This window comes from Orbicella faveolata, unplaced genomic scaffold (genome assembly GCF_042242905.1).
Source record: "Orbicella faveolata isolate gen_17 unplaced genomic scaffold, um_ofav_v1 contig_15, whole genome shotgun sequence".
Taxonomy (NCBI): domain Eukaryota; kingdom Metazoa; phylum Cnidaria; class Anthozoa; order Scleractinia; family Merulinidae; genus Orbicella; species Orbicella faveolata.
In genome coordinates, this window is record NW_028301542.1 from 266,084 (window position 1) to 290,970 (window position 24,887).

The window sequence follows — 24,887 nt, forward strand, 5'->3', positions numbered from 1 at the left end:
TAGGAGCGTCAAACTTTTATTATACATTCATGTAACATTCAAAGGTTTGAAGGTTAAGATAGGAAAACTCAGATTCAGATTCCATCTACACAAAACCGTGAACAATAGCTTTAAGATATAAAATACTCTGTACAGACCAAAATTAATGTAAAACACAACATTGATACATCTTTCACCATACATTTTAAAAAGGTGTTTTTTGATACTGTCTTAAGTATTTTGAATATGGAGCTCTTTCTTGTTCCGAGGTTGCCTCATTTTCTGATGCAGGAAAAATAATTTATTATTTACAAGCTTCCCGTGCAATATGACCGTTATTTTACGCTATCTTATTGACTTGTGTGCTGCTCTATTGGGCGGCAAGGCTATCACTCTTGTCCGTGATGTCAGGTTCACCTCCCCATGATTCGCTTCAGTCAGCAAGTTCAGAAGTGAATTTTCAAGAATGGACTCCACCAGTGACTCAAACTCAGGCAATCTAAAAGAGATAATGTGATAAACTACAGATCAGCAAATAAGGCATGGGAAATGGGAGAATGCCCTAGCAGACGGTTGTGCAGCTAAGCCAAAGAAACTCCAGCCCCTAGCTCATTCTTGCACACTGTACACTGGCTCAAAGCCATACCCAGCACAGAAGTACACGTGCAACTCGAAAACTTCAAGAAGACTTCTATACGAGATCATTCAAGGGCAAAACGCGAACAAGAACGTAAAATTCCTGAAGGAATTTAACGCGAACTGTAGTCTTGCAATGACAAGGGTAAAAGTAAAAAGAATTAGATTGCACAATTTGGAAGAACATTAAGACACTTCTCAACAATCTAAAAATGAGGGAGAACTTGAAATTTAAATGCGCCAAACCGAGGAAAATACTGTAAACCTTTTTAAATTGTCTGTACAGGGTTTAGACATTAAAAGGTGAAAATTCACGTTGTTTGGAGCGTTTATTGCACAAACCTGCGCACTGTTTGTCTCTGTGCTGTCAGTGTTTCCGCATCACCGTCTGTGTCCATCAATCTGTCAGCTGCTAGGGAGAGTGATGATTCAGACGTGCGCTGTATTATCTGACGTGTCCTACTCACGACTCTTTCTTCTGCTGCTCCAGCCTCACGACTGTGATCACTGCCAGTTTGCTGTGTAACACAAATAGAGTTAACAGCTACACGGGCTTTCAAGAGTGAGCTTAAACAACATTTTTTGGGGGAGTGGGAGGGGGGGGGGGGTTCATTTTCTGGTGGGGGAGGAGTAATGGATATTTTCTGGAACAATGTAATTAAATTATTTTATTGTTCCAGTAAGCACATGAATGAAGGCAGAAAAGGTATTCTTTCATAGCGACGAACATTTTCTTTTTACTTATTGTCGCTCTTACAAACCACTACCAGAATTTGGTCCGCGACACTCATTGTTTTCTCATTCAGAGTGTGGTGTTGTTTTTCATTTTTTACCTGTTTGCTACCAGGCAGCTGTTCCAGTTCGCCACCAAACTCCTCACCAGGACGAGACTGGTCACTACTTTGACTACTGGCAGAGGAAGGCCTGGGGCTACTTGTGTACTGCGTTTCGTACAGTTGTCTAAAGTAGGGTACAGGCTCCTGGTCTATCTCGGACATTCTTTGATAGAAATTGTCATCATCAAGCAGACCCCTGTATTAACACAAACAGAACAAGTCTAATGTGTAGCATTATTATTTGTATAACACACTCACTATAACATCACTTTCCACCTTCCTTATCCGCTTGTTTATCCTGAGTATATAATTAGTAAAATAGGAGATAAAAAGCCCTTGTCAACTGTCAGAGATGCCATGAACAAGAGTACTACATAAGGGAAGAAATTTCCATTAGCTTATGCCCAATGTCTTGTTTTCAGCTTTATTTTCGTTTGTTCCGTGTGTCCGTCACAGTACCCTCGTCCTCCCAATTAAAATGATGAAAGGATGAAGACAGTTACCTTAAAATCACAGACAGCACATCCTGAATGATCGTCATTTCCGGTCGCGCACAGGAGACTAAGGCTGACAGTTCCTCTTTCTCTTGGTCATCAGTCCCTCGAGACAACACGTAACGCCTGCAAATTGTAAAGCAACATGTTACACGGGACGTCGTCTATTGAAACAACCAGTAAAACAGAAGAATCAGGTCTTAAAGCCTGACCAACTCAAGTAAAACTGTTCCATAACGTCCCAGTTTTTACGGCACACTGCAGCTAATCTTATATACAGAAAAGTGCTTTAAAACAGTAACAGCATTTATTATACTTTTGGTTTAAATGGGACTACTCACTGGTCGATCAAAAATCTGTTCACGGCTGCTGGGAAGCTGCCATAAAACTCTCCTATCGCATGTGTCCTAGCTGTGATTCCCAGATGAAGCAGGAATGATTCTGGAGGCACGGGTTGTGGCGGAGTCTCTGGGCGAGATGATCTGCTGCTCTTTTTTCTTTTTGTTTCCCTGGGTGATCCTATTGGAGGCAGAGCTCGATACTTCCTCAAGTCTCCTTCAGATTGAGACTTGCCTCGACTTGTATGGCTGATGGATTTAAGATGCGGTCCTGACTGAGGTCTTTTCAAATCATCTTCTGTTATTGTAAAGGTGTATTGTTTTTCCTCCTTCATGTTAGTCCAGTCTATAAGACGCTGGTTATACTCTGCCATCTCCGTTTCATCAACAATCTGCAAGAAAAAACACGTCAGCTGAGCCTGCAGTAAAGAGTAACGAGTTAATTCAAAGGAGCTACGTCAAAGTTCCCGCATCTTAAAAGTTTAGGCTAAATTTTTCTAGTTCATCGTTTGCAATCCGTGTTAATCTTTTCCATCCTTCTCCATCCTTGTTCCTTTATGGTTTATTATTATCTCTTGGATGTTTTTCTATCTTGATAAACTACTATTTTCAGGTTTCCTTCAATTTAAAGGTAAATTTGTGCGTGGCCAAAATAACTCAAAATACCGTGACTGAGCTCCTTTAAGCTGAGCATGCGAAGATGGTATTTCACTTTGTAAAACTAAAAATAAATATCACTACTGAAGTACCTCGCATATTATGTCCATGTCATAAAGTGAAGGCGCACCACAGGAAAAGAACGAAACCTAGAAAAGAATCACAGCAAGTCAGAGCAGAAACCGGTTTGTAGAAAATATTCAGTTTATAAATATCATTTGACCAACCTTGAGCAGCACATTTTGCTTTGGTTTGAGGAAGCCGTGATCTGGCTCAATCATTATCACCTAAAATAAAGTCAACGGCAAGTCAGCTAAAAGACAAAAAAAAGTATTCCCAGCATCATGTAACTAGAATTTCTTGAAGTCCTCTTAAATGTTTGGGTCATTTTCATAAATATTTTGATACCTTTAGAGGTCAATGACATACAGTATATCAGTTTTAAAAACCCACACAGCTATTCAGGATTTGATTGAAAAGATAACACATCTACTTGTTATGAAAGTGTGACAAAAACTAAAGAAACCTGTTCCATGGCAGATCCCTCTAAGATCCATCTGAAGGATATAATGTGATCTTTTGAAGAATTCGTCAAAAAGAACATACGTCGAGACATTGTATACAAAGGAACGTTACCAAATGGAATGCATTCCACTGACAAGTAGGACAACTGAAAAATAAGCAACCTAGCATTATTATGCTGTTTTATTCAACTTGGTATCAGCTTGAATATTGTTACCTGTTCAAACCCAAGATGCTGTACGTGTCACAAAAGCAAGCAAACAAGCAGATCTCGATCTAATTTGTGTATACCAAACATTTCAAATTGTTTCTTTAATTTAACGAAGCTGGTATGATGTTATGTTCTTCATCTTTGCTTCCATCATATACTACTTTTGATACTTTCTAATCAGTTGTACACAAAAGCTTTGCTAAATGGTCTTCTATGCAGTTGCAAATTGTGGCCAAACCTTAAACTTAGGCACTCGCTACCGAGTTGGTTTCCTCAGCTTTTCCAGTATCAAAGAAGCAGCAATTTAGAGCAATTTGCTTTTGACATCTTCTGGCCCTCCCAAACTAACTGTAGTTTTTGTATGGACAGGGAACGAAAACTATCACAGATAAGTCCAGTATTAAATCCAAACTTTTCTTAGTGGTAGCAGTAAAGCACATTTCACTGCTAAGTGCAAGGACTTGTGATTAAATGCTTACTTGTCAAAAAGCTGACACTAACCTGTTCACTAACCTGTTCAGGCACTAACCTGTTCAGGCACTAACCTGTTTAGGCACCTGCACTATCTGTTTATCAGGCACTGCGGTGCTTCCCACATCCTTGACAGGAAGCGTATCTCCCATGATACGCTGATCATATCCTACTCCAGTGAATGTGACCAGCACTGTCTCCCCGCCAATGATACGGACTGGAACATCTACCTGAGAGTCAACAAGAAAGTCACCAGGTTAAAAGCCGGGAAACACATCAGACAAGTGCTTCATTTTAGTTTAGCATGAAATAACCAGGGGGTACTGCTGTAGCTAGTCTTGTCTAAGACCACAGGTCTCTTGCCAGCATATCTTCCTTCAATTAAATCCTTATCAACCTGATTGGCCATCATTAACATTTAAAAAAGAAGTGAAGATAATTAAGCGCAACTGACCATGTAAGTTCTTGCTTCAAGTGGAGAAAATTGCCAGTAGATCAAAGCAGCACATCCAGGGGGGATCTCTCCTGATGGATTCAGACATTCAAAGATGCGACAGCCATAGTTTTGCTGCAGAGATGACATTAAAATAACAGGAACATATTAAGAACTAAAGGAAAATATTTTGCACTAATACACTTATTAGTGTATGGTAAAGAAACATTGTAAGGTGTCTATACTTCAGATGTGTGTAGGCCTGTTTTTTCTAGCAAAATTCCTACCAGACAATTCTATTCAACCGGCTAGGTGACAATATTTCTGCCTGACGGATACTGAAACGACAAGCCTATAGCCTCACGATTTTGATATAACGTAGTGGGAATGCAGGTTATGAGCAACGAACAGCAGAAAAATAATTTTGAAATGATTTGGAAACGTAGCCTCCTTAACGACCTTTATTTAGTTCATCATCATCTTTCCTAAAGTAAGTATTTTCTTGGACAATAAGGCAATGGCACGATATGGTCAGCAAGCAATAAATGTTCTTTGTATCTGGCACATTGCAGGTAAATGCTGCTAATTACACACTCAAAAACACAATAGTGAAATAAGCATGCTTACAGCTTGGACCTGTGCCAGTGGTTCCATATCCAGCTCGTACTTAACAACTCTGGCTCCTCCATTGTAGAGCTCATACACTTGTACTGGTGGTGAGGTCCCTCCCACAGGGACAGGCTCAAATAGGTGCCGTGTGTTGGCAAAGTGTACATAGAAACTGTCTGGGTCCACAGTCACGCCAGTGAAATTCAACTGTGGTAAAAAAGAACAACCACATTAACAAGTAAAACACAACGCTATGGTCAATGAAAAAATTCTTAACTGTTTTAATGTGTGACACGCTATACACTTTATACCCTGTAAAACTACACATTCTTTCACCCTGTTCAAAAAAAAGCTTAAACGTTATTAAAAGTACAATGTTTTCAAGTATAAGTGCTTAAACATAATTTTGTTAATTTTGTGGAGATGTATGGTTAGCAGGCATTGCTGGTTTCATGTTTTAGTTAAGAGGGAAATTGATGTTGTTGTACAACGTCATTCGCTAGTTCAAGTGAAAAGAAAAATCCGAACTACAATCATTGCAGTTTCTATTTTCGCTGGACCTGGCCAGAGAACACCCACAAACCACAACTTAAGATAATCTTAGTATTATAGCTTAATACTCTGTGGTTGACCATCATAAGTGCAAAGCTCGGTCTCTCTATAGTTTACAACCCGCTCAGGTGAAGACCTCTAAAAGGTAGAAAACAGGCTAATTTAAGTGCTACCTCTGTTTACTAAGACACCACCCTATGCGAGACATATCATACCAGGATTTCTCTTCCTCTCATGACCTTGAACAAGATTGGAAGTCTGTTGGTACCAGTGAACAGGTGGCTGGCAATTCAAGTGTATATTAAACAGTAACGAATGAGTAGAAAGTAACATGGATAAGTACAATCAATGGCGAGCTAATTTAGCTTACTGGACTCCAGATTGGCACACTCAAGTTTGAGCCTGCCCCAGAGCTTTTCTCTCGTTTGCTTGAGTGAGACAAATTACTTTTACAGTGTTCCTCTACATTTCAGAGCACAAAATGACACTTGGCAATATATAACCTGACCAAAACGACAGGGGTAACGGGTCACGTCTTCCACTGCAAATTTTCCTTCTTTGCTGAAACTTGCAAACCGCTGTTTGCGGGATCTTGCAAAGTCACTTATGCAGAAATAGCAGCTAGGCAGGGCAGCAATACTTAGTCGATTCATGCAACAGATACATGTCACCTTGGATGATCCATTGTTATTAACAATGTACTGGTGCTGAGAATTTACAGTTTATGCTGAACGTGGATTGGTTCATCCTGCTTCAAACGACCGAGTCCTTTCTCCCTGATGCTATAGACACTAGAGTTAAGAGTTATACTTTGTATTTGCGTTGTGTACGTTGTGCAGTGAAAAAATCAAAACACTTTTGCTTTCTAAGAGGTACAGTACAAGCTGAGTCCTCGGTCACCTGTAAGTTAGAGTAACAGTGCGACACTCTCCTGGTAACAGCTTCCCTCTTCTGGGTTCAATGTTGAATAGTTTATTGTCCATGACCTGCATCTAAAGAATGATGAAAAACAAACACAGGTCAGTTAGTGCCCAGACCCCTTCCTACCCAACCTGCATTTCTTACCTCATGAAGTTCATCTTCATCATACTCTCCTGTCTCAGTCCAATACTCCAATTCAAGCTGCAGATCACTCGGATACAAGAAAGCCCTGTGCAATGCGGCAAACATGAGCAGTTATTTTACTATTTCCTAAAATGTAATAGAGGATCACATATAACTTTACATTTTAGTATAAGTTCGACCATGGGTGAGTTATAAGATGAGTATACCTTAATTGAGTTCATTGTGGATTGGGCCATCATATGCATTGAGGGGCGTAACTTGAAAAACCTGTTACACCTGAGTATGCTTGATGAACCCTTGATGCTCTAGGTGAACTTGCCTGCTGTTGATACAACACACCCTCGAAGAAACAAGTTGGTTATGGACGTGAAGATCAAGGTACCAGGAGGTGACTCAAAACGTAATGACAGCCCTACATAGTGATAGCAGATGAAGAATAGTGATGATGTACTTACCATTCAGCAGGAACTGATCCTGTGTTCTGTAGGTTCAGATGAACCACACATGAGTCATCGCCCAGAGGAGCTGCTCCAAAGTTAAAGTCCATTATGGCTCTTGTGTTGACAGGGACTCGGCGCCTTGTGCTGTGAAAATTGAATACAAATATCAAGACCTCATAATCAGGATAATGGTCCCCAGCTGTCTGTTGCCAGCATGATTTAGACATCACAAAAATCTCCACAGAAGTGATTTGAATTTTATAAAATGTAGTGTACACCAGTGATTTATAACAATTAGTTACCGACCTGTGTCGAGTGACTGCAGCATAAAGGAGTTCTGACGGAGATGGATCGGACTCCAGGCATTCATTCAGGCTACAAAGTAAGAACGAGACTTAATTTTACTGTGGAATTTACTATTGTTACATTCATTATCTACGATGTAGGTTGACCCACAACGACTAGTTGTTTCAGAATTTAAAAATGACATGATGTGCCTAGTTAACCTACATTTTTGACTGATTGGTGACATATTATTTACAAAGCAAACACTACAGCTTGTGACAGCCAACTTAAAGCTTCTTTAGCTAAGTGCTTGATTACATCTGACCTGTCAAAGCAAGCACTATAGCTTGTGACAGCCAACTTAAAACTTCTTTAGCTAAGTGTTTGATTACATCTGACCTGTCAAGGCAAACACTATAGCTTGTGACAGTTAACTCAAAACTTCTCTAGCTAAGTGTTTGATTATATCTGACCTGTCAAAGCAAACACTGATGGCTTGTGACAGCCAACTTAACACTTCTTTAGCTAAGTGTTTGATTACATCTGACCTGTGAAAGCAAACACTATAGCTTGTGACAGCCAACTTAAAACTTCTCTAGCTAAGTGTTTGATTATATCTGACCTGTCAAGGCAAACACTATAGCTTGTGACAGTTAACTTAAAACTTCTCTAGCTAAGTGTTTGATTATATCTGACCTGTCAAAGCAAACACTGATGGCTTGTGACAGCCAACTTAACACTTCTTTAGCTAAGTGTTTGATTACATCTGACCTGTCAAAGCAAACACTATAGCTTGTGACAGCCAATTTAAAACTTCTCTAGCTAAGTGTTTGATTATATCTGACCTGTCAAGGGAAAAGAGGGTCCATATTTGTATTTTACTGTATCCTTTACCACTCCCCAGGCAGCGAGCATCAGTTACAGAAAGAGTTGGATACACTCCTTGACACTGCAGATCAACTAGTTGTCTCTTGGGGCATGTTAAGAACGGTTTACCATCATCTATAGGAGGAAAAATATGTCCATGACATGAATCTTTCCACCCAGGCTCTCCTATAAACAAATCGAAGCACTGTAGATAAAGCTGTAATTTGCAGGTAGTGCCAGAAAGGGCCAATGTCAAAGTACCTGCATCAAATACAGCAGAGTCTCAATTTACAGCTACCCTGCTATAAGAGCCACATCTCTTCAATGAAGGGGTGTTGTCTCAAGTGCTGATCGATACATTCAACTCTCACACAGGCCACCTCTTTACAGTGGCCACTTAAATTTTGTCTCAGGGTGGCCAGTGTGGCCAGGTTCAAATATGTATTTTCTGAATGCGATGTTATATTAAGTAACATACCAAACATCGAGAAAAGCTCATAACTGAGTTTGAACTTGTAGCAGACTCGACGTGACGGATAAGCAGTTGCTGTAATCTTCTGAGACGTTCTTGCTGGAATTATTCCATTCTGGTTATTTATTTCCAAAGCTACAAGAGATGTCATAACAATTATAATGTTAATGTATTCCCTCACAAGTCATAAAGATAAAAAATAATAATTATTATGAATTTCCTTTTATTTGCCAGTATTGAGTTTTAGGTGTATGTTCCTATGACACTGTTTAAATTATGCTCTTAAAATTCACCTCTGGATGAAATTCTAGAGTGTAACCATTCAAAACCCTTGTGTGTTTCCTTCATTCAAATCAACAGAAAGCTATGAGAAGCTCTTTCTTTGGTGTACTAGCTGCTTACCCAGTACATCTCTTGCAGACTGTTCATCATCATAAGGTCCTGATATCTCCTGGTCAATAAGTAAGTTGTAGTGTAGACTGCAGTCACTGTTGTTGTGAATTAACAACTCACGGGAAGCAGAGCTTCCCACAATAATATCACCAAAATCCACAGCCTCCTCTGTGCACTAATGAAGCAAGAAAAAATCTTAAGTCAAATACACGAAACCTAATTATTTTATTCAAAAAAGTTGACCTTGGCAAACAATCACTGACTTAATTACTTACCACTATCTCCCCGACAGATCCCTCACCAATAACTCTTACTAAATATGTCTTTTCTTCTGGTGCCCTACACAAGATTTAAGACAAACAAGCTGAGAAGTCAGCAAAGATAATTGTTGGTAGGATAAAATGGAATTAATTGTTGAGAGTTGGCATGCCACTGAAAGGCACAGTAATTAACAGCAACTATAAAGAAGCACTAGCAGTTTTGTTTGAGTTCATGGGTTATCCTTCTGTCTAAACTGCCTGGACTTCAAAATTTGCGAGCCCCCAAAATCAAGGCATTTTGAACCTTAGTTCACAAATTTAAAAACAATAAATTCACAGCATTGCTGTGGAAGAACTTTGGTGCTGCATTTTCCAGAAAGAGAGCATCTGATATTGGCATTTCCCATACTAGTGCCTTTCCAAATAAATATGTGTAAAAGTATAATGCAAATTGTTATATTTCTTAAATAACAGGCTGGGAAATACTAGTTAGCATTCTACTCAAGGAGTGGCAATATGTCCAGGTAAGACTATGGACCATATATTTATATATACAGTCAAAAGCTACACAGACATTTTGTGTTATTATCCACAAACAACCAAACAGTTGAGGGAAAAACATTGTTGAAGAGAAGTAGACTGTTCCTTACAGCTGTTGGTCATCTACTTGCAATCCTTTGACAGTAAGTTTTGTCTTGATGACATATTTGTCTTCTTCATGAGGACTAAAGTGGAATGTGTGTGACTAGGAGAGGAAAAGGCAACTATTAAAAGACAAATCTTAGCAAAGAACCAAATTACCTGACAATAACTGATAGAAGATGTCATGAGTAGACTGATTAGCCAGGACTGTTGAACCAGTTTATAACTAACACTCAGTCACCAACACTCAATCACTAGGGATACTGGAAGAACTCTCAAAAAGCTTGCAGAATGTAATTAAAAATAACCTCTGACCAGCTATTGTAACAACCTCACCTGAGTTTCATTAGGTAGTATGACTCCCTCCGAGGGGTAAATACTCAGAGTTTTAACTTGTGGGCCAGGAATCTTCCACAAAAACCTGTTCAGGCAGTAAAACTTGTTACCACTATAATAATTATTTTTAAGGGATTATCAGTCTTAACCAAATGGAAATGGAATGGCCCCTCACCCACAGAACATCTACAAGCCACACATTTTTCTCAGCTTCGAAAATTGAAAGAGAGAGAAAAAAATACAAACAAGAAGGGTCATGGGAGGCATACCTTAATGGAATCCTGCAAGTGTTCTTGAGTTCAAATGACCTCGGAGATGCTGTTCCCAAACAGGTCGGTTTGAAATAAACAGTTCCCTGTTCATGAAAAGAAAATAAGAATATTACTTGTCAAAACATTTCTAGAAATGGTGACCCAGTTACTGGGATACAAAATTTAATTATAAATTCTCTAACTAGATGTAAATGTATACATTTCTAAGCGTTGATGAATCTCCAGACCTTTAAGGAGATCTATTCCATGAGTTATTTTGAAAATGATTGCTGAAATGAAGGCCTCAGAATCAGTGAAAAAGATAAATACCTGATTACTAAGTTTAAGTGATGGCATCTCTGCTGATCCAACAAGGCTGATTTCCTGAGTAAAATACAAGAGATTTTCTTACACTTACAGTAAAATGTTCAGAGTGTTAAGTACAATTTAATGATAATTAATAATTATATCTAGCCTAATTGACAGCTTGAGTTATGTATGCTTATTCCATCATGTTCTGAGCATCAATATTCTTGTTGATTAAAAAAAAGAACTTTGAGTTTCTATACCTGGGTAAATTTATCAGCATCATTAAGCTTGCACTTGACAGTATGTTTAAAAGTCTTTGCCTCAGAGGGAGTCATTTTGAAAACAATCAGCTGTACAAAAATAAATAATGATAAATAAATTAAGATTTCAATCTCCATTGTGGTGTAAGCACAAGATTCACAAATCAAAAAATATTTAACAATGGGATAGGAAAACTTGCAGTTAATGAATCTCATAACAACAGCAACAACAACAAGCCATGATAAGAGTGTGAAAAATAATTCTGAAATGTTCCTGGAATGAACTCCAATAAAACTATGATTATTTGTCTTGTACAAAAGACACTACTTCACCATCTCCAAAAAATTTAAGAACCTGGTATTTGTCAGTGAGTAGGCCTGTCCTTGGTCTGCAGATAAACTCTCTGCCAACAGAAATAAATATTCTTACAGTTAGTATAAGCTTTTAAGCAACTACTTTAATATAGTGAGACGATTTCATTTAAACTCTGCTTGTTTATTCAGAAACAAGAACAAGAATCAGAATTATTCTCATTCTTACCCTAATGGGTGGTAGTCAAATGCAAAATGGATTGGATTTTGCCCAGTGTTGCTTAGCAACAGGGTTCTATATGACACACCATCCACTGTGACAGCAGGAAAGACCTGTTAAATTAACAGAACATGTTTAAGTTACATAGGGTTATTAACATGCGAGGAGAGGCTGGAGGAGGAACGTTTCTTACCAAGTGCTTGACATCCCACTGACTTCTAGGAATAAATGTTTCAGTACCGAGTGCAAATGTATGTCCTGAAAAATAACATTCAGCAAAAAATAAAATGCTTTGTGATACAAATGACAACAAATTGACAGCAACAAGCAATGTTATGTTTGGAATCAGTTATTCCTGTGCATTTGCTAAACAAGCAATGGTAAGTGGTTCACAAACCTGTAGCACTGAGTGAAAGACACCAAGGAGGACAAAGAGTCGTGTCCTCGACAAGTCGATAATCTCTCATACTCTATGACAAGGTAGAAAATAAACAAATAGTTAAACATCACCATAAGAAGATCAAGGAAGAAACTCTTGTGGGGCCTACTTGTCACATCTAGGGCATCTTACTAAACAGAATTCAACCTGGCAGAAATGCTTGAACTTACAGTTAAAACAGCAAAGGCATTTGCATTTAATTTATTTATTTTTTAATTTTTTTTAATGCAATGACACCTTTTAATTACCTTGTAAAATGCATAGCATTCCAGGTCAGCACTGAAAAACTGATTTCCAGCATTCTAGAATAAAATGAAAATGCAAATAATTATTGCAATCGACATTTTCAAGTAACATGTTTAGAGGTACAATGATAAGTTAGTACTTACAGGTCTAAATGTCACTCTAAATGAAGCAGTTTTTAAGGGAAGAATGTCACATTCCTCAGGAGAAACAGAAAATATTCCTTTTGTATCTGTAAGGCAATGCAAATTAAGTAAGGCTGAGACTATATTTAGTTACCAAGCCTGATGAAAAAATCAAATATTGTCTAGGACTTTAAAGATCTCTCTTGGCCTGAATAGAGCTCTAGGTCACATGAAAATTTCTGCTAACCATAAGAAAAACTGATGCCGCACTAACCTTTCATCCACATGCATGTAATTTTCCCCTTTGTATGATTTGTAATGTTGACCGTCTACAAACACATAAAGAACCAAGTTATTGTCTCAATATAGCAAACATCTGTGTTCTTTTCAGCATCTGTTTGTATCAAATGTTGTACAGGTAGCAAATTAACATTCTTCTAAAACTTACTTGACAACGAATGCAGTTCAAATTGAAAGGCTCTTTCACAGGTAATGATGGTACATCAACTTCTTATATACTGGTCAAAGGTGTTTCCAACTATTTAGCCTATAGGTGAAACCCTGCTGTGTGACCATTCAAACTACTGAGCAGTACATTCATGTGGTACTGTTTATTATGCTGTACAAGGTGGTTCTAACTTCTAATGCTGTGGATATAACCCTAGTATGTGACCATTCAAATGAAAGCTATTGAGCAGTACTCTCATGTGGTACTGTTAATTATGCTGTAAAAGGTGGTTCTTACTTCTGAGTCTGTAGATGAAACCTAAGTGATCATTTATACAAATGCCACTGCAAATCACATAAGTAATTTTTTTGGGGGAAAGATAGTCTAAAAACTGTTTAACTGTTGTCACCTTCTGTTCCACTGCATTAGGATCCAGCAACTTTCCAAAGTCTACATGGTGAATATCTAAACTAACATGTGGGACAACTGCAGTCTGAAAATCACAAAACAGAAATTCAAATTTATTCACAGCAAGTGGGATGAGTTTCCAGCAGGTAAATTTTTTAATTTTTCTGATCTATAATTATCATAGCAAGAATAAATTACTTACTGTTTCTCCTACTGATGCATGACAGAAAAACTCTTCCATGGGTGAGAGTTGAGACATCGAAGGTAGCAGGTCTCCTGATGAAGTGTTCTGAGAATTGAAAAAAGGAAGTGTTGTTATTAGGTATACATGTAACCAGCTTCTTACAAATTATCGGCAAGTTGCTTACAAGTTGCTTGTATGAGGACCAAAGGGGAAAGCTTTGGCTTGGCTTGAGTTGAAAATGAATAAACAAAAATTGCAGGATCTCACCCATTTCCATTTCCTTTACACCATTCAAACTCAGTGCAAGGTGCATCACTGTGGACCAAACTATACTTATATCTTGCTCAAACAGTCCAGCACTGTTAACAAGATACCACAGCACTAGGTACCAAAGTCAGTGTCCATAACAACAAGGCATCCTTCCTTATTAAGAGGGTGTTTGTATATAATACGGTTTAACTGTATCATCACAGCTGCCCAATAACACCAGGTTTAGTGTTGCATCATTCTTTCATCACAGAAATCTGCCACTTTAGAAATGAGAAGAAGCCTGGAGCAAATCTCATCTTTCAGTGGCTGGTGACAAGAAGATATTGTCTCCTGTAGTGATCTGACAGGCCACTACAGATTTCTTTTCGTTTCTATAGTGGCAAATAGCACCCAACCTATGGGAGTTGCACTAATGGGTGTGTCCTTTCCCACTTAGAGCTAAATATTCTTCTTTTCTTGAGTGAATTTGGGTCAACAACAATTTTTATCACGTTTGCATGTCACTAACTCTTGCTTAGAACTTTATGACTTGACATGTTTGCATCAAAACGTAGTGGTGTTAATTAATACAAACCTCTAATGCCATTAATGCTCCATCCTCATCAAGCTGAAGTTTCTTTGCTCTTAGATCTTCATTAAGTTGCTATGAAACACAGACAACTAATATTAACTGTATCTAATAGGTTTTACTTTGGGGTTCAGGCATTGGGCACACAAGTCAATGACTTAATAGGAGATTTGGACCATGTGTACTAAAGGCATCTGCGCTCAAGTGTCGATCCATACATACAATCAGCTCTTGATCGACACTTGATCAACATCTCTATCAACACTTGATCACCATCTCCGTCGATACTCAGTCAACACTCAATTGACATCTCGGTCGACAGTAGGTGTACATTTGACTAATTTTTGCAGACACCCCATCAAGTGTTGATCGATACACATGAGTCAGTTGACACTCCGCCAACTATCACCAACTGTTAATCAAATGTTGATTGAGTGTCTGTCTAGGGTCAATCATGTGTCAATCCAGTGTTGACTGAGTATCGCTCGAGATGTCGCTGGAGTGTTGATTGAGGGTATCAATCGACACTCAACCTTAGATGCCTTTAGTACACATGATACAGGATTTTGGTTAGAATATATATAAAAAACAAGGAAATTAATTTTCCTCTTTTTAAGCACCTGAACAGTAATAAAATCTGCAGTTGAAAACTTACCTCTGGTGAAATTTTTGAGAATCCACGTCTGACATGAGTATGATATCTATCCAGATGCTTCTTCTCCAGAACAGCTACAGGTGTATAAATGAATATTCCATGGTAAATATTTTATTCACCATTAAAAACACTGAATGCTGAAATTATATTATCATCATTGTTGTAAAATTGCTGTTTTTTAAAAAACTGGACAAACATGTTATCCAGTATAATTACTCATCATTGTAAATTGGAAAGGGCTGTCCAACTATGTCTTACTATTATATGCAGGGCTTGAACTTAACTTTTTGGTCCACTAGAAAATATTTGCTTTAAAGCAATAGCAATTTTTTTTGAGCAGTATTGTCTTTTGAGTTATTTATAAGCTCTTGTAGTCAGTCTTAAGTAACTAATTTCTATTTTTAATCAGTTATACACAAGTAGTACTTAACAACAATAACTTTTCATACCTGGTTTCACTTGTTCTGTGTGACAAGTCCCAAACATATCAACAAACAATGGATTCTGAAAAGAAAACACAAAATGTCCAAACACATTTCAACTGAATGGCAATGAAAATGGAAACACTTGCAATAAAAATCAAAAAGTTGTCTGACACTGACCTGATTTTCGACAAGACAAGTGAGTCTCCTGTAGTAATTAATAGGATTTGTTGGAGAGAATCGTATAATGACAGTTTGAGAACCTTTGCCAGGCAGCAAACCACATGTTGTTTCCAGCTTGAAGACACTCTGACTACAGTCAATCATGAACTGAAAAATTTTAAGAGAGCATAAGTACATTTAAACACAATCAAGTCCATGAAAAACTGATTGCTACAATTCACTGATCACATTTTGTTTCTTTTTGACCTCTACTAAGGCCCACTATTTAACAGTTAGACCCGTAGCCCGCAAGGGCTATGAGTCAATAGCCCATGAGGCAAAGCCGAATGGGCTATTGACCTGTGGCCCTTGAGGGCGAAGGGTCTAATTGTTTAAGTATCACCCAACTAGTCAGACAGAAAAGGCAATAATAAAGTTAGCAAATGCAAGTTGACGAAATATTTATTTGGGAATAAAACGAAAGAAAGCGTCACCCTCGATTGCGCCAATTTCGCTATTCAAGGACTATTACTAATAGTCCTGTGTAGCGTAGCCAATTAAAATACAGGATTTGCATTAGTCCACCAGTTAGGTGATACTAAATACATAAATTATATCTCCTAAGTATACATGTATATTCAAGTAAAACTGTCTACTTCTTGGCTACAAAGCTGACTAAACATTACTATATAAAAAAATTATATATGCAGTCAGAGTAGTTGAATCAATCATAGGTGCACCTAGATATATTTAAATGAGACCTGAGAAATGTTCACTCTTATGCCTACCTGGAAAGCAGCAGGAACTTCAGCATTGTTTGTAATCTTGAAACTTTTCGCCGCAAATTTACCAGACTCTACAACTCCCATATCAAGGAAGTCACAGTCCAGTGCAACTTCAGGTCCTAAAGAATACAGGATAGAAATAAACATTTTACTGTACAGTCATGTGTATTTAACAAATTGACATCAGTTTTTCATGCATCTGTCCTGTTATTGATCATGAGTTTCATCATAACATTGTCAAAGTAGCTGTGGATCCATGAGGTGATATAAGGCTGTTACCTAAGGAAATTATTAAGGAGCCCTTTGGGCTCCTAGTTTCAAAAATAGGAGCCCAGGATAAAATTTGCCGTGGTCAATCCGGGGGGTTGGGGAGGTTGGGGAAGATGGGGGCGTTGGAGTAAATTGTAGAAATTTAGGGGAGGGGTCTGGGGTCAGAAATTTTCCATGACACTAATATGGTCTAATACCAATCAAATTTTTGAAATAAAGTGATCAGGTCATGACTGAGAAAGAATACCATTTATGTTCAAACAAATTCAATAATTGGTGCATCCATGCAAGTGCTGCAACTTTTTTACAAAAATTTATATTGCTGCATTTGTATTTGAGTTTTGCAACTCTATTCTAACAAAACAAAATACACTGTACAAATTATGTAAAGCAAGCTGCAAATGAAAACAAATAAAAATGAAGAAGGCATTTGGGGGGAGTTCAATTTGGTCTCGGTGAAATGTGCTTTCCTTCCCCTGGATTGGGACATAAGTATAAACTAAAGGTGATTTAGAGGCAGCATTGCCACATTATATTGGCTGCTTCTTTGGAGAAAATATATTCTTGTATATTGGATGGAGTCATGACAATTTGTTTGATAGTTTGAAATATAAAACCTTAGTATGCAAAAACAATTGCAAGGATGTTTTCTTTTTGCTGGCTGGTTACTTGAATATTTAGACTTGAAAGTCGTAAATATAAGATTGAAGTCATCGGACAAATCAGATGGAAATGAAAACTCCATGTTTAGGTGCCCACTCGGGCTCCTTGAACAAAACTTTAGTCACCCGCCCTCATAACTTAGGTGCTTCAGGTGACCAGGCGCCCATTAGGCAGCAGCCTTGTGATAGCCGAGTGGAAACGCAGACTACGCATTGGACAAACGCATGAAAAACAGATGGCAATTTGTTTTCATAAAGTTGCATAAATTGAAGGGGTGCATAGAAAAAGGCGCAAAGTGACATCAGATAGACTGCAAGATTTTCCTTGCAAATTGCTTTTCACTTCTTATTATGAAAAAGGAGAATTCAATATAATTTTAGGACTCACTTAGGGCTTTTTCCTCACACTCCTTCAATTATAAATTCATGTGACTGTCTGCTTATTGTCAATGAAAATTAGGCAACTAGCACGCAAGAATTTCTGCAACAACTGTTAACATTGTGCAGTGTCAATCAATTTCCATGTGAACTGACAATTACTTTAAGGAAACTATAAATTAAAGCAACTCATCAAGCTAGAAAAACATTTTTCCTGCACATGACTCTCAATTTAGTTGTCAACTCTAAAATATTAAATTATGTTTCAGTTTGCAACCCTGGCAGCCAGATTTGCAAAAACCTTATTGCAACTTTTTTTTTAATGTAATCCCTTCTATAATGAAGTAATTTCATGATTTCAGGAGCAATTACCACGTGCACTGTGACATTTTTTAACAAATAGTAAGTGACAACATGAAATTTTATGAACTATAATCTTTGTCAGCTTGTGAGCAGTGAACAGCTACAGTATCTGTCTACCTTTTCCAATTCCAGTGCATTTGACAACAGAACAGTTAGTAGCTCCAAGAGCTATAACTTCCAGATAATCCACTGAATACTGGCCAGGATTTTGAGGAGTAAACGAGACCTGCAGTGAAAGAATGAATTACATGTTACCAGTGGCCACCTATGTAGTAATTTGCTAATGATGTACATTATGCAACAATGATGGACAGCTCTTTGGCTCTCTTTGAGCTCATGAACACTAAACAGACCTCTTAATACCTGGATTACAAATTATTATGACCCTGAGTCAACAGTTTCCTCATTAATCTGCTTTTGCAAATCAGTTGCTAAATATTCTGCATATTTATAACTGAACAAATCACCTTCAGTTTTATCGTACTTTCTGCTGGAACAACTCCATGGTAATGTGAACTTGAGAATACTGTGTCAATATTGGACGCAGATGATGGCTGTAGCACTTGGAAGGGTGCATTTACCTGTTAATCATCATCAAATAGCATATCTTAGCGGCTAGTTTTTGTAGCATATAATAACTAGAGGTTAGGAGTATTGCTACTCCATCTGCTTCTAATTTTAAATAGCTCATTGCAGATAGGTTACTTCCAAGTATTTACTTATGATGCCCAAACAACTTTCTGGAACACATCTAATTACAACACTCAGGAAAAACATGATGACTGGCTTGGGCCCAGACTCGGAATCTGATTTTAAACTTGTCCATGCTACTCACAAGAAACGACCACGGACTGTTCTCAATAACAAGTCACCGTGGAATCTTGGTTTTCTAAACAGAAATTGGTTTGAAAATTCCGGAAGTTTGAAAAATTGAGGATAAATTTCTCCTACCTTTTTCTACCAGGGAAGTGAAGGATTGTTTCAAATAATCAATAGGTCCAAGAATCAAGGGGTAAAAAATCAGGATTCACTGTATAAAGTAGATTATCAACTAACAACATCAGTACTAACTGGAGAAAAATTATGAAGCTCAATCCATCTGTTAGCAGTGCTTTGAACTGGCACTTCACCAAAGTTCAAAACCACTTCTTCTTTGCTGGCTGGCTCTATCAATGAAGATTTCTGCAATACACTTGCCACCAGGTGAGGAAATTTGCCTAACAGAGGAAGCAGAGTTTGTTACAAAATTAACAGAATAGCAAAACAACTAGCCTTGAGGCAAGATGTGAAAGAAATGTGACAGTCATTTACCTATTCCTTCAATTCTGACATGCTTTGTAAAGGGAGTCTTCTGCCCAGCACTGTACGTGCACACAGCAGTGGCTTCATACACTAACGCTGCCTGTAAAGACATGACATGTTCAACATAAGTAATCACAAAATTGTGAAATGATGAAATGGCACTATGGATAAGAGTCAATGTGGGATATGGGTGTTGAGTTGGTGATATCTAGGGTGAGATACAGGTGTCTGTAGGGGTAACAAAACTAACGGTAATTGTTAGAGTCACCCTTTAAGACACCTATACCTGTATTATTATTGACAGCAAATGACTGTCTTGTCAGTGATATTTAGGCTAACCTAAGTGCTAATTAGGCAATTAATGCTATTTAGGTTAACTGTAGCGACAGGTGCACCGGAAAAAAGCAACAGTACCAATACATATTGATCCTTATACAATTTTTGGCTTGTGCATTGTAAAGGTTATAACAACTTGCACAAAGTGTATGTTACATACCTTGGGGCAAAATGTTGCTTTAATACTGCATGATGTTCTTGGAGCTAAAGTGCCACTTTCTGGTACAATAGAGAATGGCTCCAACACTTGCCACTGGAAATTTGTGACTAGTTCACTGAAAAACAAGAGTACAATAGTTACAGTTTGTATTGTTCACTGCACATCAGCAGTAGTTAAATATAAACAAACTCTTAAACTATGACACTATTCCACAGACTATATTTGTGTCAGATCAAATAAAAACAAGTTACAAAATACACTAAAAGGGACAGTGGAATCCCAATTTTTTTTTAACCTCCAAGGGAAACAAAAATTGGTTCAAAAAATCAGATAGTTCGAGAAATCAGAGGTATTTTACAATATTTGACTGAGGAGAGGGAAACAACTTTTGGTTTGAGTTATCAGAAGGTTCAAAAAATGAGGGTTCATTTTCTTTCTATTTGCTACATGTACTTACCTGGTGTTTGTGATGTGAAAATTAACTTGAACACAGTCCTTTACAGCACACATGCCAAACTTTAAGGAATCAGGTACTGCGATGTCTGCTTTGGGCAACACAGCTCTCATAGGAACTGAAAAAATACCCTCCTATAGAAATCACAGAATGGTACAGTTAAAACTCTCCAAACCCTTTCAAACCCAGGCTTATTTTTTGAGCTGAGAATCTGGAGAATCATCAGTTGAGTACTACTGTACCACCTTCAAGTATTTACCCATTTGCCGTCATTTTGTCTTGGCTAATTTGTAGATTGAAACCACCATCTGGGATTGGCTATGATGTGGCATGCTGAAAAATTTTCTAGGTTGTACCTTATTTTTATAGGATTTTTGTGGTAAGCGATGCTGCACATGACTGTATAGTTGATGATTGTGTAGCAAGACATTGTAGACGAAAATAGACTATGATTACTTTCAAAGTCTTATTTATGTTCTAAGAAGTGGCACAGCTTTATACATAGAGGATGTGACTCTGAGCTGAATGATATCTCGATATTGTTGGGTTGTATCCACTATACAGTTTGCACATCTTGAAACTGAAACAAAATCAGGTTCCTGAAAACTTACATTTGTTTCAAACTCTATTCGGTCTTCATATTGTCCCTGCAAAAATAGTATCAAGAAAAACAATTAGTTTATACCTGTTTGACATTTTAAAAGGAGAATATCAAAGAATTATTATTAATACAATTATTCATCTTTGATAATGAACACACCTTTTCAAGAGGTCTAAATGTGACAGGTAGGGTGAAACTGGTTCCAGAGCTTAAAACAATAGGCTTAGGATAGAGTGTAGTAAAAAATCTACTTGATGGAGACCTGAAAAATAAATAAGAAAGAAAATTATTTCACTGTGATTGGCTGAGAGCAGGCCAATGTTTTGTTAATTTTTTATTGATGTGCACATGTTTGCAAAACAACAGTAATAACTGTCTTGAGTAGTCATATGAAAGCTCATACTACTCATGATATTTGAAAATTCTTTGACATTGCACTCACATTAAGGTACAAGCAATTTTGAGAGAATTTTCAAATACCACTTGTAGTGTAAATCCTTATTAATTACACTTGCATTCATATGATTACCTATGCTCATTATGATTGACGGCTGAGTGTTAAGTACAATCTTGAGTGGGGTTCTGAACCTTTAGGGTTTGCATGTGAATATGTTATGTTTACAGCCATTCAGTTATTATGTAGCAAGGCACTTACTTGTACTGAAGCTTTTGAGTTTTAATCTGCACATTCTTAAGTACAATTTGTTGTGTATATTCTCCTCCAGGCTCCCATCCCTGCCAAGTGACACTGTCTGCCACCTCTATTCCAAAATGATTGACACAACGCTCTGTCTGAACTGGCATCGTATTTAACTAAATATTATAAGCTGCAGAGAGAAATTAGACCGTGGTTACCTCTGGCCAATTGACTTTGTTTTTAAAGGCTAAGGTTAAGACCTATTCGAAACGTTGTGCTACTGCCATGGCAAACTCAAATGAATTTGGCCCGGCAGTGGCATGACAAAAGAACGGTGGTGGTTTCAAATGTTAAATTTAATTCAGTTGTGCCAAAGATCAGAAGAAATTTTCTTTGCTGAGGATAATTTTAAATGCTAGAAAGTAACCACAGCTGATGCAGCAGGCTATGAATTAAGTTCGGCATGGCAAGAACACATCATTTTAAACCAAGTTGCGCTACTGCTGTGCTAAGTAGTCGTGCAGAACTTAATTCAGCCCATCGAAATGAGTGGTTTCAAATGTCGTGCTACTGCTGTGCTTAAATTCTTGAATTTAGTTTAACAAGCCAGTAGCACGATGTTTGGAATAGGCCTAATGTTGTGTTACATGTAACTTAAGCTTAATGCAAGCATGTGAATTATTAACAATGCACTTGTGTTATTGGTTAATTATTGCTTTTGATACATTTTTACATTATCGATCCTGCCATCAAATCAGAACTTGAGAAGTCAAAAGTTTCCTATCCACGCCTTGGAAATGGAAGCATGTCATTCAAGTTTGTAATTAAGCTTAGGCTTAATCATTGTACATGCAAAATCAATCAAGGCAAAGAGAGAACAACTCGGAGACCTATTCTTGAAAGAAAAAAAGTTGCGTAGTCTCTTTCGGAAGTGCCATTGCCTACCTGCAACATGGCCAAAGTTGAAAGGGAAAATGTTTATAATCAAGCTGTTATAAAATGTAATGTAAATTGTCTTATCTGACAACAACATGCATGTACAATGTTAGTGTCTGCCCTGACCAAAATTGACCGCATAATCTGGTCATTTTTCAACTTACACAACATTAATCAATAATCTCACCAGCTAAATCAGAAAACCATCACTTTTCCCTTGCAGCAATTCTACATTCTAGATTCTCTCTCGCGCCAGACATGAAAAGATCACACTCGACCTAAATTGACAATAATGGCGCCCAAGGTAGTTGTTGTTGAAAATCACCGTAGTTACGAAATCACCATATATGGAGAAAACCCGCTCCAGGCTTCCGGCCATACTGGACCGCAACGTCAAAACATGGACACTTCGGGCAGATCACGGATGAAGAAAATCGAGGATATTCCGTGAGTTTTGAGCATTTCCCAGCTGATCTTAAGTTGTAAACAGACTATAAACTTAACATTGAAAACTTGATATTTTATTTAAATGGGACGATGAATCCCAGTATGGACTCAGACTGTGTTCCTTCTTCCTTCCTCTTCAGGTCTTTCCTCGATTTAAGCTAATAATAAATTTTATAAATAAGCTTAATTTTTCATTGAGTTTTAATTATGCTTAAACTCGTTTCTTTTTTTGGGTTAGTGTCATTCCAGTTCAGTGATTTCTGGTTGCGTGTCGCTACCCATTTTCCAAAGCAAAGATGTTTTTTTATTGATTAAGCTTTAAGCTTATGTGTAAATTTCCTGTTACCTCGGCGGCAGAAGCTAAGATCAACAGAATATTTCAGAATATGTCATGAGTATACAATATCAGAAATTCCATATCTTTGCATTGTATTTAATTCAATGCAAGGGAACACTGCTTGAATACAAAATCAGCCTTGTTTGGCTATATTCACAGTCTTAGCTTGTAGCTGTAGTTAGAGAAATTATTTATTAATAAACTATTAACAGTTTTTAGATCTTGATAAAGTGTAGGTGGACCAATTATAAGGCAATTATCTTGTTTCGAACTGTGTAAACTGAAACTTGTGGTAATGGATGCATCTATGTAAAATACCCTTTGGCATTTGCCTTTTACAGGCATAACAATAAACATATGCATGCAATTTTCTTTCTCTCCCGTATGCATCACACACGAGTATTATTATTATTATTTTATTAAAAACTGGATCATTGGATAATGCAATTCAAGAGTTTTCATTGGCTTAGCCATCATGGGTTATGTGCCATTATACCATGCTCCACGAATATAGTAAGAGTACACATGATTTTTTTGGAGCGTTTTTATTTTTATTTTAGTTTAGTTTTCAATATTTTGGGGTATTTTTAATAAAAGAATTATTCATTTCATTCACTCTCGACTGGTGTTGTGATGTTTATGGATTCTGGATTGAATGCCTTGGGTTTAAAGCTATCATGGTTTTACTCTCGTGGAATTCCATACAACATGCACTCTTCATTCTTAATAGTCCTTTCCCATTACCAGAAATAAGTCAATTAAATAAATTTATACAAATGGCAATTTTTTGTAGGAAATATTTGATAAAATGCTGGGGATAGTAACAATTCTTATTAATTATTAATACTTCTTACAAACCCTTAGTAGTTAGAATCTGGAGTTGTCATGTATAATAGCTAATACAGATGAGACTAAGAGTTCAAAACGGGCTTTATATCCTCAAATGCATCAATTGAAACAACTGCAGTCATTTTGATTTCTCATGATGTGTGACATAGACTATGTAATATTATTTATACTGCTTTTTTCAGATGGTACCACCATAACTTGACAAGGAACAGTACTGAAGTTTTACTTCTTTCTTATGGACGCCAAGGAAGTTATTTAATCAGACCAAGTAAAACCAACCCTGGACATTACACTGTGTCAGTCAAGTAGGTGGTGATGGTGACAGCTGGTTACAAGATTTAGATACAACCTGGTTAATCTAGGCTCATTGTACATCTTCCTTTGGGTTGCTTATTGGCAAAAGCAAACTCAGCATGTCAGTATCGTGTACCAATCAATTGGAGTTGACTCTTCATGTGGCTCTCGGTTGTGTATATATGTTGTTAATATTTCAGTTTAAACTCTCAAATGTAATGTTATGAGGCTCAATATTGTTCATCCAAATCAGTTATTTTTGTCACTTGTAGCCCATGAGTGACAAAAATAAGTCTGTGATG

General features: G+C 37.4%; 2 protein-coding genes across 3 annotated transcripts in view; one reads left to right on the top strand and one right to left on the bottom strand.

The window, feature by feature from the left end:
- Nucleotides 1–22,969, bottom strand: LOC110069114 (cilia- and flagella-associated protein 65-like). The gene is made up of 49 exons (XM_020776573.2): nucleotides 22,846–22,969; nucleotides 21,741–21,912; nucleotides 21,245–21,347; nucleotides 21,096–21,131; nucleotides 20,488–20,618; nucleotides 20,031–20,145; nucleotides 19,544–19,634; nucleotides 19,304–19,449; nucleotides 18,700–18,813; nucleotides 18,350–18,458; nucleotides 16,563–16,678; nucleotides 15,793–15,942; nucleotides 15,640–15,694; nucleotides 15,191–15,264; nucleotides 14,542–14,610; nucleotides 13,716–13,802; nucleotides 13,515–13,598; nucleotides 12,932–12,986; nucleotides 12,679–12,764; nucleotides 12,538–12,591; nucleotides 12,248–12,320; nucleotides 12,044–12,108; nucleotides 11,860–11,963; nucleotides 11,674–11,722; nucleotides 11,319–11,408; nucleotides 11,080–11,133; nucleotides 10,768–10,853; nucleotides 10,499–10,583; nucleotides 10,171–10,265; nucleotides 9,536–9,599; nucleotides 9,270–9,435; nucleotides 8,874–9,002; nucleotides 8,374–8,530; nucleotides 7,550–7,618; nucleotides 7,259–7,387; nucleotides 6,804–6,888; nucleotides 6,639–6,730; nucleotides 5,954–6,020; nucleotides 5,205–5,393; nucleotides 4,599–4,712; nucleotides 4,219–4,374; nucleotides 3,467–3,610; nucleotides 3,168–3,227; nucleotides 3,033–3,089; nucleotides 2,287–2,675; nucleotides 1,955–2,071; nucleotides 1,449–1,647; nucleotides 958–1,133; nucleotides 1–478 (listed from the first exon to the last, which is right to left on the bottom strand). The coding sequence occupies exons 2-49, from the start codon at nucleotides 21,887–21,889 to the stop codon at nucleotides 325–327; spliced, it is 5,238 nt and encodes a 1,745-aa protein (XP_020632232.2). The 5' UTR covers nucleotides 21,890–21,912; nucleotides 22,846–22,969; the 3' UTR covers nucleotides 1–324.
- The window catches only part of LOC110069158 (dual adapter for phosphotyrosine and 3-phosphotyrosine and 3-phosphoinositide-like), a 5,483-nt gene continuing 3,546 nt past the window's right edge, over nucleotides 22,951–24,887 (top strand). For both annotated transcript variants that reach the window (XM_020776630.2, XM_020776631.2), the window contains exons 1-2: nucleotides 22,951–23,105; nucleotides 24,474–24,596. In XM_020776630.2, the coding sequence (XP_020632289.2) occupies nucleotides 22,951–23,105; nucleotides 24,474–24,596 (278 nt within the window). The remainder of the gene's footprint in view (nucleotides 23,106–24,473; nucleotides 24,597–24,887) is intronic.

Bases quoted from the DNA above. Each gene is read 5' to 3' on its own strand.
- LOC110069114 (XM_020776573.2), bottom strand. From the start codon at position 21,889: ATGCCAGTTCAGACAGAGCGTTGTGTCAATCATTTTGGAATAGAGGTG. The intron at 15,265-15,639 runs GTATGAAAAGTT...ATACACCTGTAG, and splicing joins CACAGAACAAGTGAAACCAG to CTGTTCTGGAGAAGAAGCAT. The intron at 1,134-1,448 runs GTAAAAAATGAA...TGTGTTACACAG, and splicing joins AGCTGCCTGGTAGCAAACAG to CAAACTGGCAGTGATCACAG.